We start from the raw sequence: 19,273 nt of genomic DNA, 5'->3' as shown, positions 1-19,273 counted from the left end.
CCCTGTGAGGGGCGACAGGGCAGGACTGACAGAGGGAGGGGTCACAACAGAGGTCTCAGCCAGCCCCACGGGGAGCTGCGCCGCTGAGATGGCCCTTGCGCGAGGCATCTCCCACCCACCAGCCGTTGGCTGTGTCTGACCTGGGGAGGTTGAACCTCGGGCGGGGCAGGGCTTTTCAGTGAAGGGACTGAACTGCAGCCATAGGATGGCCCCCCTCTTCTGCACAGTTCTGTGAGCAGTAAGGATGCCAGTCTGTGTAGGTACCTAAGCCTGGACTCTGCTCATTCACGTACCTCCATATCAGCGGCATCAGGATGCTGACCCAGCGCGGTAACCAGGTCTCGCAGGAGGGAGCTGAGCCGGATTGAAGCTTCGGAAGTGCTGTGGGCCTCTGACTCCGGACGAGAATCTCTCTTGTGACTCAACAGGTGCCGAAAACCTTCTCCAAACGGCCCAACTTCTCCAGGTCTCTGGAAGCACCGATTTAGTGCCAGAGACATGTTCTCAGGCAGAAGAGGAGCTCTGGCGCTCCAAGGCCGTGAGATGTTTTCTCTATAACAGATTTGCACGAGGATTAAAAAGCACCGACAGATTGATTTTTAATGTAAACTCTCTCAAAGGGAGATGAGGAGAGCTCCCCTGTGGGCAAGAGATGCAGTTGCGGGGTGTAGGGGCGCTGGAGTATAAAGGCCGTGACGACAGCCACAGATCAATTTCCACTCCCCCGCCCCCCCAGGTCCTGCTCCCTTCTCTCTTCCCGCTTTAAGACCTTGGAGGGTTAGGAATCCTAAGGCAGCGGTCTTGAGGAAGACTGTTGGGGGGCGTCCTAAGCTGCTTGTTAATTTCCTGGTGAATTCAGGCATTTTGCTTCTCAGAAGCTGCCTGTCTGGGTGTCACTGACACACCTTTGTATGGGCCCTAGAAGTGGTGTGAGGTCACTTTGATAGAGCTGCGCTGTGAGCTGCCCAGGGCAGGGAGGGGCAGCTGGCCGGCTCCGGGCTGGGGCCACGCGCCCTGTTCTCTGAAAGCCGTTCAGGAGTGAACGCCTGGGGAGGGACCGCATCTTGTTGTTGGTGGGAGAAGAACCATCGTGCTGAAAATTCCTGTGTGTGGAATGCTGTTTATTTTGGGGGAAGTTTACGAAGTCATTGGCAGACCTGAGTGTTCCCACATGGCTGGTCTGCAGAGGGAGGCTCTGTGTGCCGACGAGCGCTGTCCTCGGTCTGCAGAGATTGGAAGGTGATGCGGGCACGGAGCGCTGACTCTGGGCCGCCAGGTGGAGTTCAGGGACGTCTGCTACCCAGAGTGCGGGGCTGATGAGTGAGCGCGGCCCGTGTCACAGCCCGGCCAGCCTGGGGAGTGGTGGCCATCGCTCTGCAATGAGGTCCGCCACCTGGGGATCTAGGTCTGGCTTCGCTGCTGCCTTACCCAGGGGTACCCCACCCATCCTCTGTGCGCCTGCCTTTCCTCACCTGTAGAGACACCTGGTGTCGGGATCACGGGCGCATCAAGTGAAAGTGCTCTGTGAGACATACCGGGCTCGTAGGTAGAGAGGATGTTGGCATTGCCTCCCTCTGTGGATGTTCACCAAGGCCCCGTGATTGGATGCTCAGGGAGAAACGGTGGTGGTGGGGGGGTGACCCAGAACCCCTCTCGTGCTCAAGGGGAGCAGAAGACCTGGCCCAGGCAGCCCCCATGAACCAGAAGCTTTGCATCCCTTTGGACCTTTTTAGGCTCAAGCCTGTATGTTCTTCTCTGGCAGAAAATGAACTGCATCAGTGTCACCCGGAGGCACAGCCTGGGTGACTCGAGACATTTCCTCCAAATAAGCTGCTCTGGCCAGTCCTGCTTCAGTGTTCCTCGTGATGAGATGTTCACAGTGTGTGATTCAGTGGACGAAAGGGCCTCCTTCCCAGCTACATTAAAGGGTACTTTTTCCTGTAGGAAAAATAAATATAATCATTATTGATGACACCGTATCAGAGGTCGGGAAGTGATCAATCAGTGATTTGGATATGGACGCCAGCAAATGGAGAGTAATGTCGGGCTGCTCTGGCTGTCACTTTGCTAACCACGTGTATGTGACCCTCCACAGCCGCGGAACACTGTGCTCTCACGGGGGAGGGGGTGGATTAGAAGATGTGAGTGAGCCCACGCTGCGGGGCTGCTGGTGATGAAATGTGACCTTTCACACGTATGTGGCTGGCCGGCAGGTGCTCCGGGAGCACAGGGAGGCCGGGGCGAGCACGGCCTGGGGTGAGCCCATCCAGCAGCCGTGGCCGCCCCCAGCCGACCACAGCTTCAGCATCTGCCCCGGGTCTTTCCTCCAAGCACGGCTCCCTGAGACGGCCGAGGGGTGAGCGGAAGCCAGGAGAGATGGCGAAGCTCCAGGCCTCTGACAGCCTGCACTTGGCTGGGCAGACCTGACCCTGAGGCTCGAGCTTCTGGGGGCCTCTTGGGCTGGGGGATCCGAGCGACTTCTGACCCAGGCCCTCTGGGGACTGACAGGTGAAAGCCATCAGTCCCTTTGGGGTGATGAAAATGTTCTGGAATTAGATGATGCTGGTGTTTGCACAAGTTTGTGCATTTACTGAAAACGACTACATCGTTCACTTTAAAAGGGTGAATTTTACAGTGTGTGGATTACCTCTCAATTTAAACATGGTATGAACAAAAATATCACAAAAGGAGGAGAAACCCACCGCAGGGGGTGGTCTCACTGAACAAGTAACGCACGAGCCGGAACCTGCAGGGGCCCCGCCTTGAGGGAAGGCCGATCAACGTGTACCTTGTCCTCTCAGAGCCAGACGGGTAAAATCGAATGAGCTATTTGCAGTGACCAATGAATGGTAGCTTATCCAAGTGATGAAAGGTCAGGAAGTGAGGACGGAAACTGTGACAGGTACCTGAACCTCTGTTTGTTGTTGCTGTGATTTCTAGATGCCCGTGCGGTGCTCCGTAAACGCATCTGCTTTTCCTGGTCACGCCAGCGCCACTCCTGTTCGTCCTGAATGTTTGCTGCTCTATTACACGTGCGACTGCTCTTCAGTCTCCTGTAACTTACTGAGTAGTTCTGTAACAGAACTGACTCTTGCTTCCAAATCACTCTGCACCTAAAACAATAAAATCTTAAGAACAAACAAAACCCCCAGAGCATCAGCTGGCTAGTGCCCCACTCAAGTCTGCTGCTGACTTGGCTACATCCCTAGACTGTGAGGCTGGGCCAGGTCCTGCTGGGTCAGTGGACTTTGGGGTCAGGCAGGCCTGGGTGGGTTTGGGGCCAGCCCTGAGGCTTCCTGGGCCCCATGACCTTAGGAAGCTCTGTAAGACTGGTAACGACTGTGCACATCTCAAAGGCTGGTTATGAACAGGGAAGGAGGATACACGTGCAGTGCCGAGCACAGGGCCGGGGGAGGGCAGCCCTCAGTAGCCACGAGCAGGCACGCGGCGGGTGGACACCAAGAGGATTCTGGGAGCTGAACCTGTACAGCACTCGAGTGAGCCTGGCTGGAGGGGGGGCCCACGGAGTAGTGGTTGCCCCTGTTTTCCGGATGATCAATACACCCATCTCTGCTCACCTGGGCTCAGAGCAGTGCCCTGTCACTGTTGGGTGCATTCAGCTGTGACCTTGGGTAACCACCAAGATTTTACATGTTGAGACCTGCAAGCTCACTGATGGCCACTCCTCTGTTCCCTTGGGAAGAGACGCGATCCCTTCCAGAGGCACCAGGTGGAGGGAGCCCCTGCCACATCCACTCCCCTTCCCAGCAGTGCTGGGGTCCTGGGACCTCTGCCCCGCACAGAAGAGGCACCTCACCCCCGTGAGCAGGCCTGCCGTCCCAGGGCCGCCCCAGTGGCCTTCAAAATAACCGCAGCACAGAGGCCTGGAATGTCTTTGGACTTATATTTGGAATTGCTGTTGGAAACAGTTCTGGCCACATATAACACCCATCTGTTTGGGAGGGTTTGAGAGTCAGAAGATGAGGTGGTCCCGCAGGAGGGGGGTTGGCAGCACCAAAACTCAGGGCGGGGGGCGGGGATCGGGTCAGCTGGCCCTCACCCAGCCAGGGAGCTCTCAGCCCCTCCAGCCTTGACCTTTGCCGCTGGGGCCGCTCCCGCCATGCTGGACGGGATCAAACCAGCCTTTCTTCCTGACCCTTCTACCTAGGGTCAGTCCTTCAGGAGTCTGGGACATGTCTTCTCCCAGCTCCGGATACCCTTTTAGCTGTTGAAGCTGGCATCCCTCTTGCTGAGTCCTGCTTCTCCAGATGGAACGGCCCCTTCCCCCTTACTGTCTGTCAGCCAGCACTGAAGGCAAGCGTCCTTTGGGGCTGGGACCTGCCAGGGTGGAGGAAGCAACACCCTCCCACATTCTCAAGGCCGTACCTTTATTAATGCATCCGGAGTCGCGTCAGTGTCCCTGCAGTTCTGTGAGGATTCGTTATATACTTATGTCAGCTAAACCCCTTGTGCATTTTCCAGCTTGGCCTTTCCCCTACTGCATCATCGTACCGTTGGTTCTAAAGACTCAAATGTGGACACTTAGGCTGATTTCTTTACGTTTCCACTCGTTACATGAGTGCGCCTGTAACCGAAAGTGGGGGTCTGGCTGCTCGCTGCTCGCAGGCCAATGAAGAGGCCAGGTTGGTGGAAGGGAAAGTTTGCTTTACTTTGGATGCCAGCAACCAGCGGGGTGAGGGAGGGCAGACGCCTGTCCAAAGGCCGACTCCCCCTCCCCCAACAATCAGGGGGCAAGAGCTTGTATATGCAGAGGGAGGGGGCTGCGTGCAGAAACAGCACAGCCACCTCTGACAGTCATCTTGAAATTGGTCATCGGTCGTCTGACCAGCATCATCTCGATTGTTTTAAGTACAATTAATCTTCAGTTCTAGGGTCAGTTTGTTCCCATTTTCCTGAGGCCAGGTCTCGGAATTGTGGCAGCTTACGTCGTGGCTACAGTCTGCTCATCATTCCTCCACCTGGCGGGGGTTTCAGTATCTATTAGACAGCTCGCAGGATGTGGCTCAGAATATGATCTGTAGCCCTTGAGGAGGAACTAAAGGTCCTTGGCTTTGCTTTATGACTAAACTGGTATTACTTAGTCTGTTGGACTGTTTTCCTCTGTTTCTGCATTTTCTCACTTCTCTGATTAAACTTATTCTTCGGCTACAGTTTTTCCACAGACAAAGGGCAGGCGGAGGACACGGGGGGCGAGGACCCTAGGGTGCTCCTCCGTTTCATGCCTACTCTAGCGTTTCGAGGTCCGTTTGGATACTTATTCATGATATATTTGCTGTCCTTCTCAACGTTTTCTGAATGGTTTTAGCCCATCCAAGTGGCTTGCACTAATCCAAGGTCATTATCTGACTCTTCTTCTCTCGAGAGTAGTTGTGGGGAAATCATAGTATTGTTCACTGAAGACATTCCTTTGAAGCACCAGCCTGATTCTTCGGGGGGACCCAGTAGTGCCCTCCGGGAAAGCAAGGGTCCTGTTTTGCTTTTCCTCCTTCATATTTCTCTGCGGAAGAGCTGGCCACATGGCCATCGTCCTCCTGTACACACAGGTCACTCTTCTAGGGTCTCAGGGTGGGAGAGAGGGCTGGCAAAAATGACTCCTCGGGAATCTGGGTTGAGAATCTGGACCAGTTTCTTAGGGGCTCTTGTAACAAATTATCACAAATGTAGTGGCTTAAAACAACAGAAACTCATTGTCTCATGGTTCTGGAGGGCACAGGTCAAAATCAAGGTACTGGCAAGGTTAGTCCCTCCTGGAAGCTCTGAGGGAGAATCCATTCCATGGGTCCCCAGCTTCCTGTGGCTTCTGCAATCCTGGCATCCCTTGGCTTGTAGATAACACTTTAGTCTCTGCCTCCGTCTTCACATGCCTTCGCCCCATGTGTCCCTGTCCAAGCCTCTTCTTATAGGGACACCAGTGCTTGGATTTAGGGCCCACCGTAAATCCAGGATGATCTCATCTGGAGGTCTTCAACATAGTTAGGTGTGCAGAGACCCTATTTCCAAATAGGATCCCATTTGCAGGTGCTGGAGGTTAGGACTTGGGCCTATCTTTTGGGGAATCTGTAGACTCCAAGTGGGAGGGGGAGGGGAGAGGGCCCTGCTCAGACAGGGCACGAAGGACTCGTTACAGACATGTGTCCCAGCATGTGTGTGGGCTCTGGGGAGCCCCCCACCCACCCTGTGGGCAGATCCAGGGTCCCTGGGGGACTGAGGGGCAGGAGAAATCTCCCCTCACCCTCCCGAGGAGGTGGGCCTGGCCATGAACCTGATTCACAGAAGGTGGGGTCCTGAGTTCATTTCACTGTACCCCAAACAGACGACGATCAGTATTCTTACCCTGGTGGGCCTGGGCTGGCCTGGTTGGACCATTGAACGCGTCCCAGTTTGTCCCCTAGAACTACTTCTTGATCTCTAAAGAATTGTATGGAAGGATTCTTCATGAAGTTAATATTCTTCATGAAGTTACTGTGTGTTTAAAAGTCAGCCAGGTTGAGAGGCTCTTGTTTTATTTATGAGCCACACGCCTACAAGAAATGTTATTACCACAAAATAAACTCAGCACGGAAAGCTTGAGCCGAGGGGTGGGTTTTTAAGTGGCAGTTTACGTGATAGAATTCCAGTTCTGCCAGCGAATTTGGATAGCTGTGTGGGAGTCCTTGGTAAGAACTCTGGACTTGGACTTCCAATCAGGCACAGATTTTGATGACAGTTTCAGAGACGTCTTTCTTGGGCAAAGTCGTAGTATCGACGGCACTCCTAGGAAATGTGTGAGCCAGAAGGGACCTCCCTCAGACCCATTGCCACAAGGTGCCCAGTTGCGTACAGCTCAGCTGCACTTTGAGGTCCGTGCAAATCTGGTTTTGGCGTTTATCCATCAGCTTTTAGATTATACTACGACCGACCCTGCAGTGACAGGTGCCATGTTTGTCTTGATGGAGGTCCTGTTTTTGAAGGGGGAAAAGAGCACGGCCAATGTGGGGGGACACTTGTAATGGGGGGACAAATGTAGTGTCATCTGGGTCCTGTATTTGGGTGAACATGGATCTGGGGGAGGATCTACTCACCTGAGCATCTCTAACGACTCGTCTTGAAGCAAGTCATTTTGGAGGTTTGGCTGACCAGGCTGAGATGTACGAACACTTTCCAGTGTGTGTTCGGATTCTAGGCAATCTGTGAGCAGATCCCAAACATCTCAAGACTTCTCAGAGGTGTCCTCTGTGGACACTGGCAGCGGATGATTTCTAAAGGGCCGTGTAGAAGGCACCGTGCCAAACGCCAGAGGGGAAGACAGTCTGGTCCCTGAGAAGCTCTGCTCTTTTTAGGAAATCTTTGGAAACGCCTACAGCTGTAGCGAGAGGTGAGGGGTGCTGGAGAAGGAGTGTTTGCAGCTGCCCCGTGCACCAAAGGCACTGACGTCTCTGCAGGGGTGAGGTTGGCTGAGTGCCACGACGGAAGCCCTGGGTGCAGTCAGCGGTGCACATCTATAATCCCCAGACCTGTGGGTACCTAATACGATTTGCTGAATTTCCTTCCCTGGAAAGAGGGAAGCTATAGGTTGGAGAAGTTGGCAGAATAGAAAGTATGGAGCTGAGAAAGAGAGAAACGTGACACCACAGAGCAGGGAGCCAGTCTGAATCAGCCTGGTTTCTGGGCAGCTGGGGTTGAGTGTGAGTACAGGGTGTCGGGCAGAGCAGTGGGGGGCCCTAGAGGGTGTGCATTGAAAAAGGCATAAGACAGAAACAAAGGGGTGACTTTTGAAAAGCAAAAAAAGATAAAGACTTACCCTCTCTGCCTGCAGAAACAGAGGAGAAAAAGGCATAGGAAACTCACAACAGAACTCAGAAGTTCTGTTAATGTAAAAAATGACTGGGTGGGGGGCTTCCCTGGTGGCGCAGTGGTTGAGAGTCCGCCTGCCGATGCAGGGGACACGGGTTCGTGCCCCGATCCGGGAAGATCCCACATGCCGCGGAGTGGCTGGGCCCGTGAGCCATGGCCGCTGAGCCTGCGCGTCTGGAGCCTGTGCTCCGCAACGGGAGAGGCCACAACAGTGAGAGGCCCGCGTACCGCAAAAAAAAGACTGGGGAGTTCCCTGGTGGTCTAGTGGTTAGGATTCGGTGCTTTCACTGCTGTGGCCCGGGTTCAATCTCTGGTCAGGGAACTGACATCCCGCAGTCCACGTGGCGTGGCCCCCCTTCCGAAAAAAAAGAAAGAAAAAATTACTGGGTGACAATGGAGTAAGGTTTACATTGGGCTGCTGTGTATGTACTATCTTATCTACTTTTACGGATGTTCAAAATTCCCCCAAATTAAGTAAATAGGGGAGTGCCGTAATAATAGATACATTAACTGATCCCATCCAATATGACCTGATACATCTATGTTTTAAAAAAATACAAAATATGCAGATATATGTTGTGCACGGAAAACTTCTGGAAGGATATATAAGAAGCTGATAACGAGAAGCTGATAATCTATGGATTATCTTGTTTATACGCCACGAGGAAAGCACAATTAGTCCTCCTGTTTTACAGACGAATTTAATGCTAGACACCGCCTCCCCGCTATGACTTAGAGTACGGGAGAGAGAGCGGGCCTGGGCGTCAGAAGTTAGACCACAGGGGAAACTGGGGCCAAAAACGTTAAAACAAAGCTGTGCTCATTACAGTGCTGTAACTTGTTTTGTTTTACTTATTGTTTATTTGATATAAGAAAAGAATTATCCCATGGTAACAGAAAGTATCTGTCTGTAATGTTGAAAGTCCAGTAAAGTATATTTTCAGAAGATTTGCGGAAAAGAAAGAAAGAAAGAAAATTATTCTAACTTGTGTTAAAGAATGGTAAAAGGCAGAGTTTATTCAGGGCTGTAGCAATAGGTGTAGTGACCACTGTGGTCGGGTCTTGCAGTAGGGGAACGAGATTGTGGCCAACGCCAAATACAAGGAAGAGTGGGAAATTATAGCCAAGGAGGATGTGGGTTGGTGGATGGGAAGTTACTAAGAAGAAACAGCATTGGTAAGGGGGGCGGGGTTGGCTAAACGGACCTAGCAGGATTCTTGTTGAAATTTGGCAATACAGAGACCCACAAGGAAGTCTAAAACTCAAGGCCATGTTGGGAAGAAGGTTCAGAGGAACCTGAGAACAGTTTGGTCAAAGAGAGACGCTGTCTGCTCCTGTGTGAAAACACTGTTACATACGTGCGGTGGGGTTTGTGTGAACAGATCCATGTGTGTGGACACACATGTAGGCCTACAGGCCTCTGCATGCGTACATGGGGGTATTTTTACACTGTGTTAAAAAATAGGTCCCTATCAACCTAGAAAGATACGTTTCATAATTTTTGTTTTAACGTTCAGAGTCTGTGGTAAGGGCTGGGAATTTCACGCGGAATTGTAATATGGGGAGAGCGACAGCTGTTCCGTTATTACTGCCGCCGGCAGAGGAGAGAGGAACCGGAGGGGACATAAAATTTTCACGGCCTCTCTCTGCTGTTGTACGGTCTTTGTAATCTGGTGTTTCGAAGTTCACTGTTACTGTGAAAACAGTCACGGCCTGAGGCGCCTAGAAAGAACCAAAAAAAAAAAAGAAACCACAGAGACTACGGGTGGCTTGTCTGGGGCCAGGAAAGCGGGTGGCCCTGGGAAGGGTGAGGGTGTCCAGGGTGGTAGGAAGTGGCTCTCTGCCGGGGCGGTGGGGCGGGGGGGTGGGGGGTGGGTGGGGGGTGTGGTGAGAGGAATGGTTGTGTTTTAATGAACCAAATGAGGTCATATAATTGCTTGTAGATTTCCATTGTCACTCAGATGTCGAGATTTCACATTCCCGGTGGTAAAAGATACCCATCTGTTTTATTCACAGGTTGTACTCAGACTATCTCTACTTTGCAAGTTCGAATAAATCTGCAGATGACTTCCATGAGAAAGTGACAGAAGCGCTGCAGCTGTTTGAAACTTGCGTGCTGGGTTATTCACTGCGCGCCTGTGTCTACAACAACACTCTTAACAACGCCATGCCTGTGCGTACGCGGAGGGGCTGCTCGGCGGTTATCATGCGAGGGCATTGTGCGTCGGGATTTTAGCAGATAAACAGAGAAGCATTTTAATGTGCAAATGCCTCTCCCTGTGCCTTTGAGCGGTGGCTAATGCAAAACAAATATTCATGGCTGTAAAAACTGTAAAAAGCTGATGGACCCTTTCAGCTGGCTCCCTGCTTTCTCCCACGCCGATCTCCCAGTTACAATGCTCTCTCCTCCCTCTGCGAAAGAATGAGGGCGCATTTAGGAAGATTACTATTTAGTGAGGCTCCGAGAGCACACCCTGCAATTAGGATTGGCAGACCGACTCTCTGATTGTCTTAAGAGCGTTCTCTCCAATGCTGGATTGTTTTGTTGGTTTAAAAAATTACCCACCAGTGACTTTCAGTGTCTCCGACAGGGTCTTAATGGAAACATATTTTCCATTGATCCCTTTTTTCTTTGTTCTTGTTTGCCTTCAGGAATATAGCTGTACGTTTCTTGCCCGTTCTTTTTTTTTTTTTTTTTTTTAAGCACAAGAAGCTGTTAGTGGTGAATTCAGCACGGTTTAGCTAAGGGATGGTGTTCTGCTGCACAGCACCCGGGGTTGTCCCAAGTGCCTTTTCAGCAGGTTTGCCGCAGTGGGTAAGCCTTCTTCAGCGAAGCTAATATGTCACCTGACCTGGAGCGTGGTCCACAGCCTTGCTCTGCTGAGCGTGCCATGTGGTGAGATCTGCTTGAGGTGGAGGCTTGGGAAGCCCCAGGTGCGGTGGGGTTCAAAGTCAAGAGGGTTCACCCCCTCTTCCTCATTATCTAGGCCGTCTTATCTGGCAGGGTGCACAGAGGCCGTAGGTAGGATTCCAGGCTGTCCCGCTGGAATTTATAGTTTGGCAGGGAGGATGCACAGAGGATCGACACAGAATCTGGCTGGGGGTGTGGGGTAGAAGGAGTGGCCTTTGGAGCCAGAGTGGTGTGGGTTCAGTTCCCACTCGGGCAGCTGACTCTGGGCAGTTGTCTTAGCTTCTCTGAGACTCAGTTGCTTCATCATAAGATGGGGTAATAGCACTGCTTTACTAGGCTGTGGTAAGGGTTAGAGAGCGGTAGTTCATTCGCGTGTAGGGGGCGAGAAGATAATCCTTTTCCTCTACCCATCTCAGGTTCGTTGACCGGGGCCCTGTAAATTAGACTGACGGAAGATAAACAAGAGAAAAGCAAACAGAAGTTTATTAACACATGCGTATGCACACGTGCACATATCCACGGGAGCCCCGGTGATGAGTAACTCGGATGGGTGGTTAGAACTCGGGCGGGTGGTTAGAACTCGGGCTTATATAGCGTCTTAACAAGAGAACCATAAATATGTAGAGAAGTGACAAGACAAAGGAAAAGGACTCGACTTCCTAGGGTGGCAAATTGTGGGAAGGCAGATGTATGTGGGAGCCAGTGGTCAATAAGGGCTAGTTTTAGCAAGGTCTGTCATGTGGACTCCTTTGGTGCTGTCTCCAGGCTGAGCAGGGTCTAGAGTTGTCCCCAGTGATTAACTTCTGTCCTTCCTGCTAGAGAGAGGATGAGGGGCACCTTGCAGGGCATCATCTTGTTCAGTCCTCTCCGTTTCCCTGAAATCCAAGCCCATTTTACAGATGAGGACACAGAGGCTCACAGAGGTTAACTCTCCCACCCAGAGTCACGTAGCTTGTGATGGGCAGGCTCAGGGTTTAATCCCAGGTCCCATGGCCTTTGATGAGGCTCACGGCATTTCCACCTTCCCTAGCTGGCTCCTAAAAAGGAGGGTTTGAACCGGCGGGAGGCACGTACTTTTTAATTCAATTCCATGAATTGCTGAGGATGACGAGGCATCTCTGGTCAGAATGAGACCCCAGGGCAGGATCAGTGACAGGATGGCGGGGCCGTGAGGTCATGCGGATCGCCGTGACCCTTCGGTCCCTGGAGAGCTCCTGCATAGTGGGAAGAGCCAGGAAGGCAAGAGCGGTTGGAAACCCTCCTCTTCGGGGTGAATCTTCATTTCTGGGATGAGAGAAGCGAATTTCCCTTCAGCTGTGAATCCCAGCTCAACCACAGTGCGGGGAGGCCCATCTTTTTCATACGTACGTGGAGCGGGGCGCTACCCCGCTTAAGACCTTCCCTGCCTTCCTGTGGCCCCTGAGCGCACGAGCCCGCCCCGCCCACCTGTCCACCTCCTCCAGGCCACCTCCCCTGCCTCCCTGTCCACTGCTGCTCTCCAGCCACGCTCTCTCCTGCTAGGTCCTCGTGCCTCAGAGCAGGGCTTTGCAAGGTGTGCTCCCTGGACCAAGAAAATCAGTCCCCCCGGGAACTTGCCAGAAATGCAAACTCTCAGGTTGAGCCTCAGACCCCAGAATCAGGAACTTTGGGGGTGGGCCCATCAGTCCAGTCTGTTGAACAGCCCTCCAGTTGGGTGTGTTTTGTGCTTGGCCTGGAGAAGCCTGGTTCCAGAGCCTTCCACACTCCCCTCCCCAGCACGTGCTTCTCCTGGTTTTTGCAGGACTCCTCACCTTTCAGGTCTGGCTTCAATCTGACCTGTTCTCTCTCTCTCCACACTATTCATTTCCCCACAGCATGTGTCACAACTGGCGATTATAGATAATTGTTTCTTCACCATTTTAGCTCTGTCTCCACTAGATTACAAGCGCCACGTGGCCAGGGGCCACATCTGTTACATAGCAACGTCTCTCCATTGCTTAGCAGGGTACCTGGCGTGCAGGATGCGCTAGATTATTTGCAGAATGAATGAATGGGGAGTTTGTGAAACTAGTGGAGAGGCTGAGTAGAGAGTTCCAACCAGATCCCTAATGGGGACCAGAGAGGTTTGGCATGTGCCTGTCAGGGGAGACCCTGCACTGGCTCCTCAGCTGTTTCCCAGCACGGGGGGGGACAGGCCCCGAGCGCAAGTACCTGGCTTCAGGACTAGGCTCTGGAGGGTCTTCTCCGCTGACCCTGGGCAGGCAGGACCCCGCACTCCCTAGGCCTTGGTTGTTTTTTCCATCAAGAGGCGGCTGAAGCAGGTAACCTCAAAGGCTTCTCTCCGCTCTGGTGTTTTAAAAGTTTAAATGTATCGGGCACTTCCCCTAAATAACCTTTTTATGTTCATTCCATTTTGATTCTCTGGCCGATACTGGGGAAGGGTGCGGAAAAAGTGTTGAGTGGGCCTGTCCTAGGTTTGTTAGTAGTTATGCTGCGCACGCTGACACTGTCACTCGAGGTGAGCGGCGCTTCCCTTAACTGGTAAGGGGGCTGGGGGTCGGAGTGAGCCAGAGGATGGAGTGTTCAGGGGGCCAGGGGGCCCCACCTCTCTTCCCCTGAAGAGCCCCCAGGTTTGTTCCCTGCCTGCCCCCAATGGCCCCTCCGCTGCCGGACCAGCCCTCCTGGCAGAGAAGACTCAGCTACTGGAGGCCTGGGCCAGTGGAGGGGGCTCTCCCCACGAAGACACAGACACGCTTTCAGGGAAATACTGTCACCTGTCGACAGGTGCAGGGACCTCGGCAGCTACTTTAAAACACCCTCATCCTGCCGCAAACTCCCAGCTCCTTTCCTTCTAGAAGGTTCTGAGCAGCAAAGGCGGGTTCCCTGGAAGATATAAAGCTCATCGGGCTGGTCCTCCCTGGGAGGGGCCGGCCTGGGAGGCTGACGAAGAGCCGAAAAGCTCTCGAGGGCTTAACAAGGAGGTGTCCTCGCAGCCGTCTGTCTGTGTTGGAGGCGACGCGGGTATTTATTTCCGAGGCTGGCACGTGCTCACTTTCTCTTTAGCTCTGGCCCAGCTTGATGTCTTTTCCTGAGCTGGTGTCCAGGGTAGTGACAACCTGAGGGCTGTAGGCAGCTGATGGATTTTGGAGACAGCTTCTCCCCTCTAATTGTTTTTCTTCCTCCACCACCTCCCACACAATTAGAAAAACAATGAAATGGAGTGACACTAGGAGAGATGAAACTAGCGTCTGTACCTATTTTTCACCGTCTTATTGTTGCCACCGCGTTCAGTGTGAGTGGCTGGGCGCAGGCCACTTGCGGCTGGGATGATGGAAGAGCCTGGTCCCCGCCCTGGAGGAGCTCAAGGTCGAGCTGGGAAGGAGAGGAAGTAGGATGTGAAAGCGTCGGCTGCAGGAACTGAGACTGGGCGCTGGGAGGGGGTGGGCCAGGAGTCCAGTCAGACCAGGGACTTGCCCCACGTGGAGAGCCAGGCGAGGCCAGGCATTGGCGTGGGAAGCTCACGCTCAGAGACTAGAGGTGGGAGCGCCAGTCAGCGGGCTGTGACAGTGCCAGACAGGTGCTGATGCGGCCTGAACAGAGACGAGACGGGGGCAAATGAGAAGCAATTGGGAAGACCACAGCGAGGCAGAGCCAGAGGCAGGACACGGAGCCAGGTCCCAGAGGACGTGGTGGGTAGGGGCAGGGGTGGGAGTGCCGGAGAAGGGGGGCCTCAGAGCAGAAAGGGAGGGGCCTGTTCCTTTTTGGAGCTTGCCAAGAGTTTAGAGCCCACTTTGACGTTAGAGGGGGCAGTCCCCAAGACGCTCTTCCTTCTGACACCATGTGCAAGCTGGGTGCAGTCCCCCAAACCACTGTCGGGTTCAGTAATTCACTAGAAGGAATCACAAGACACGCTGATGGCTGTCACACTCGAGGTTGCGCTTTACAGCAGGGAAGGGTCGCAGACTGAACTCAGCCTCGTAAGCATGCGATGATACACGCAGCGTGTTGCCGTCCAGGGAAGCCCACCCAAGCCTCTGGCGTCCCAAGCACTTCTTGAGGCTCCCTCACGCAGTACCTGCCTGACCGACCTTTACTGTCCAGCCCCTCCTGGAGGTCAGGCCGGTACTGCGTGGCCCAGAGCCCGCATCATAACTCACACTGTTAGACTGTCCAGTGGCCAGACCCCCCGAGGCAAGCAAGATACCCTTACCAGGCAGGACATTCCAGGTGGCCTAGAGATCATCTTCCAGGAGCCGAGGACAAGGGCCAGACCTCTCTGTGGTCAGGTTCGTGCTTCACCACGCATGCTTGCAGCTTGGCACGAGACGAGGCACAGGAGGAGGACGGACCCCGACGCGTAGGCAGAAAGGGATGGCTTCGTACAGCTCTGCTTATATTGGGGTATGCTCACACACTCAAGGTCAGGGACGTCCGTGTGGCGCCAGGCGTCTGGCTGTTCCCTCTCGGGGCTTGCTGCTGGAGCATTTGCCGCTGTTTCTCACGGCGGTGCTGCGCTGGGCATAGGAGCTGAGGCAGCCGGGATATGTGCAAAGAACGTTCGCGCCATCGGTGGGTGTGACCTTGGCCTCTCCATTCTCCCCACTCCTCACTATGAAGTGGTGTGGAGCTACCTGCAGGGTTGACCTGAGGATGGCATGGGACCCTGAAGGTGGGAATCCTTTGTGCGGGGGACACCAAACCCAGCATGGAGAAGCAAGAACACGTGGCGTTTAAAATCCAACCTCTGGGGCTTCCCTGGTGGCGCAGTGGTTGAGAGTCCGCCTGCCGATGCGGGGGACGCGGGTTCGTGCCCCGGTCCGGGAAGATCCCGCATGCCGTGGAGCGGCTGGGCCCGTGAGCCGTGGCCGCTGAGCCTGCGCGTCTGGAGCCTGTGCTCCGCAACGGGAGAGGCCACAGCAGTGAGAGGCCCGCATACCGCAAAAAAAAAAAAAAAAATCCAACTTCTGAAGGCAGTTGTTCGCTGGGACAACGCTTCACTGTTGGTTTATAATGACGTGTGTAATACGTTTGGAAAAGCGCCTTCGGTGTCGGAGGAATTACCCCTGAACTAACGCCTGCCTTCTTCGGTCCTAGGTGAGGCTGCAGGTCGGGCTGTACGCCGTGTACCTTCTGGACTGGCTCACGGTCTTTAATAAAGAACAGTTCCTCATTCTCCGCCTGGAAGACCACGCCTCTAACGTCAAGCACACCATGCACAGGGTCTTCCGGTTTCTCAGCCTCGGTATGAATGTCGCACTGGAGGCCCACGGAGCAGGGCGCGAGCTCCGAGGACACCGGCTCTGTGAGGCGCTCCCCGCGTCCCACGCAGACCCCTGAGCCGAGCAGGGCGGGGCTGAGCCGGGAGGCCAGTTAGTGCCTGTTTGGCGCGTGGTGTGGGGAGCCGTCTCTGGGGAGGAAGAGGTGGCCTCTCGTCTGGGAGCTCCCTCACTGGAGGGAGAGGAGGAAGCCGAGGCTCGAATAACCGAGTAACTGGTAGAGTGACGTGGGGGAGGTTAGCGATCTCACGGTGGGTCCGTACACGTGACTTGGGGGCCCAGCCGCTGAAGCGATCCTGGAAGGGAGGGTGTGAGCTGCGCCTTAAGGATGGACAGGGTGTCTGGGCTCCTGGGACCGTCTCGCAGAGGCCTCAGGGCCTGGGGGTCGGGGGGGGATGGGCAGGTCCATGCTTGTCTCAGCTTTGCTGGGAACCCCTGGAGGCACAGCCATGTGGCTGGGTTTGGGCTCCTGGGCCTCTAGGGAGGGGAGCCTGCCCCCAGCCAGAGTCCCAAGGGGCACTTTGTGGCAGCAGGCCAAGTCGCTGGCCACGGTGACGGCTGGTAGAGGAGTGTACATGGGTGCAGGGTGCTCCCCCGTAGGCGGCACCCAGGACCGCTGGAGAGGCTGGAGCACCCTGCACATTCCTCCCCAGAAGCCCCTGCGGCCCTGTCTCATGAGCTTGCCTGGGAATTTTGTTAATTGAACTTTTCCTGAAATCTGTTTGCCCACCACTGGGACTCGGGACCCCTTTGTCATTTGATTTTCTTTTTCCTTTTCTTGGAGAGCTTGTAACGTGATGGAGTGTGGTTACTTTTTCCTTGTAAGGCCTAGAACCATTTTTCTTTGATTTGGCCACCTGTAGACTCTGTCACATTCATGAGCTTGTCTTTAATCCCTAAGATGGACAGTAAGGCCAGTTCTGTTCCTTCCCTGTCACGTAGCCCGAGGACACTGGGATGTAGTTTTTCTGTGCACGGGCTCAGGACTTCAGACTGATCGCGAGGGCCCGGGGCACAGAGGCCTGAGCAGTGGTCCCGGGGGTTAAGCCAGTGAGAGGCTTGCGGTCCCGAGGGCTGAGGGTGGAAGTGGCAGCCTCAGGGGGCAGCACGAGCTGGCTGGTTCCCGGCCTCTCCCCATGGATATGCCTGCTGCAGGTGGAGGTTTAGCCAGTGGGGGGTCTCTGGGCACAGGTGGCCTCTCCCCTTCCCCCATGGCCACTTCACAGCACGACACACAGGCTGAAATATGGCCCCATCAGGAGGCCCTTTGCATCGGCCTGAAGTAGAAGCAGTGGGGGCAGACTTCCAGTGGCTGGTGAGCAGGAGAGGCTGCGTGCAGGGACTGTGTGTGGCAGGTCGCCCAGTTACCCAAGGACAGGCTGGGTCCCGTTGACGGGCAGTTGGAAATGAAACTGCGCCCCAGAGCCCCAGCCTTGCTTCAAGGGTGGGGTAACACACCGGACCACAGAATCTCTGCTCTTTCACACTGGAATTTCCACCTTCCACCCTCAGCCACTCAGAAATGGATCCAGCCAAAGAATTTGAATCTCCAAACACATTCTTACGGGAAACTCCTGTCTCAACAGGAAGCACGGCTGGGATTTTCTCAAAGTTTCTTTTGCCTCCTGCCTCATAGGCTCTTTCCTTTGTGTTCCAGGGCCCTTAAGTGAGAAACAAGAGGCCTTGATGACCAAGAGCCCCGCATCCAACGCGCGGCGTCCCGAGGACCGGAACCTGGGGCCCATGTGGCCGGTCACACAGAGGCTCCTGCGGGACTTCTACGGGCCTTTTAACGCCCGGCTGGCGCAGGTCCTCGCCGACGAGGCCTTCCTGTGGAAGAAGACGTGACGCCGGGTTCCCGCTGCCACCATGATTTCCATGCTTTGAAAATCTCTCTTGGTGGGGAACCCTTTCGCTCAGAGCCTGGAGAAAACCCTTCCCCGGCCCACGTTTATGGAAACCAGTTCAGAATTTCCTTTGTGATGTTAAACAGCCCGGCGATGGACCCTTCACCGAGCCTCGGATGGAGGCTGTTGGAAATTCCACTTGGGAAAGGGTCCCCTTCTGCTCTGAGAGTGGCTGGGGTCCGGGATGAGGCCGGCGCACGCTGGGCTGGGTGCCGGGAGGGAAGCGTGGAGTCTGGGCTTTGACAGTTCTGGGTGGAGGTCCCGCCCCGGGGCTGGCCAGACGTACACTATACATTCAGCTTCGAAACCCTCTGTCTGGATCACTAACCTCATTTTGGCGGAGAATGGCGGCTCTCATTTTTTTTTCCCTTTTACCCCAACGTCAGCCCTTCCGTCTCTTCAGATTTCAACCCTGTTAACTTCACTGTTGACGAGAAAAAAGACAAAGTCGATTTTTGGAGGACATTCGTGTCTGGGACCTCCTCCCCTCTGGCCTTGTGGACTTCACTTACGTTTAACAGAAAACGAACGCATTTAAAACAAACCACTTTCTACGTTTCACTGGCTGGAGTTTTCTTTTCTGGCCCTTTAGATGTTTTCTCAAGGTTTTTTTCAGTTTCTAATTGGAATATAACTTCAGTTTAAAATCGGAAGGGAAAGTTTTGCTGTTAATGCCAGACTGAGCACCTCGAAGGAACTGATGGAAAATCTGGGCATCTTGGCCGTCGCCGTGCATCTGAGGTCCTCAGAGAACCGCAGCCGTTTGAGGTTTTAGTTGCAGGTGCGACAGGCTCCGCTGCTCTGCCTTTCCTCCCAAGTGAACTTGTTAGCACATTCTCCGCCGTGTGTGGACAGAGGTCCTTCCTCACTCAACGAACGGCAGGATGCTTTTTTCTGATTCGGAAGCACAGCACGTGAGCTATGCCTGGGCCAGGCATGCTGTGCTGGGATTTGGAACCAGAATGCCGGGAGCTGTGTCCTTGACAGAACTTCCTGGGCCACTTGGCATCCTGGTTTACTGTTGGATGGGCTGAAGGTCTTGCTGTTACTTGGAGGTGATGGGAAAGATTGAACACAGTCCTTGCGCACAGCCCCAGGCGGGACCCCAACCAAGCCTTGCACGTGGTCGTCAAGGGAAGCTTCTGCGAATCAGAGCTCCCCAAGTCGAGGTCCCGGATGCACACTAGTCAGAGAATGCAAATGCGCGCACTCGCAGCCGCCAGTCGTGGGAGTGAGGATTTGCTGAGCTGTCCAGCCCTAGTGCCGTTGGAGATGGGATGCTCAGCCCACTTGAAGGCGTGTGGAGGGCTCTGAATGGCACGGCCGGGCTGTTTCTGCTGTGAAGG

At 54.2% G+C, this 19,273-nt stretch overlaps 1 protein-coding gene across 1 annotated transcript in view; it reads left to right on the top strand.

The window, feature by feature from the left end:
- The window catches only part of CHST15 (carbohydrate sulfotransferase 15), a gene marked incomplete at its 3' end in the record, with an annotated part of 31,212 nt that extends 13,344 nt beyond the window's left edge, over positions 1 to 17,868 (top strand). The window contains exons 5-7 of the mRNA XM_082673781.1: positions 9,871 to 10,027; positions 15,839 to 15,986; positions 17,678 to 17,868. Coding sequence (XP_082529907.1) covers positions 9,871 to 10,027; positions 15,839 to 15,986; positions 17,678 to 17,868 — 496 coding nt within the window. The remainder of the gene's footprint in view (positions 1 to 9,870; positions 10,028 to 15,838; positions 15,987 to 17,677) is intronic.
- Between the last annotated feature and the right edge of the window lie 1,405 nt (positions 17,869 to 19,273).

This window comes from Grampus griseus (genome assembly GCF_964374135.1).
Source record: "Grampus griseus genome assembly, chromosome: 16".
Taxonomy (NCBI): domain Eukaryota; kingdom Metazoa; phylum Chordata; class Mammalia; order Artiodactyla; family Delphinidae; genus Grampus; species Grampus griseus.
The sequence above is the reverse complement of the archived record's forward strand: the minus strand, read 5'-3'. Positions and strand labels throughout refer to the sequence as shown.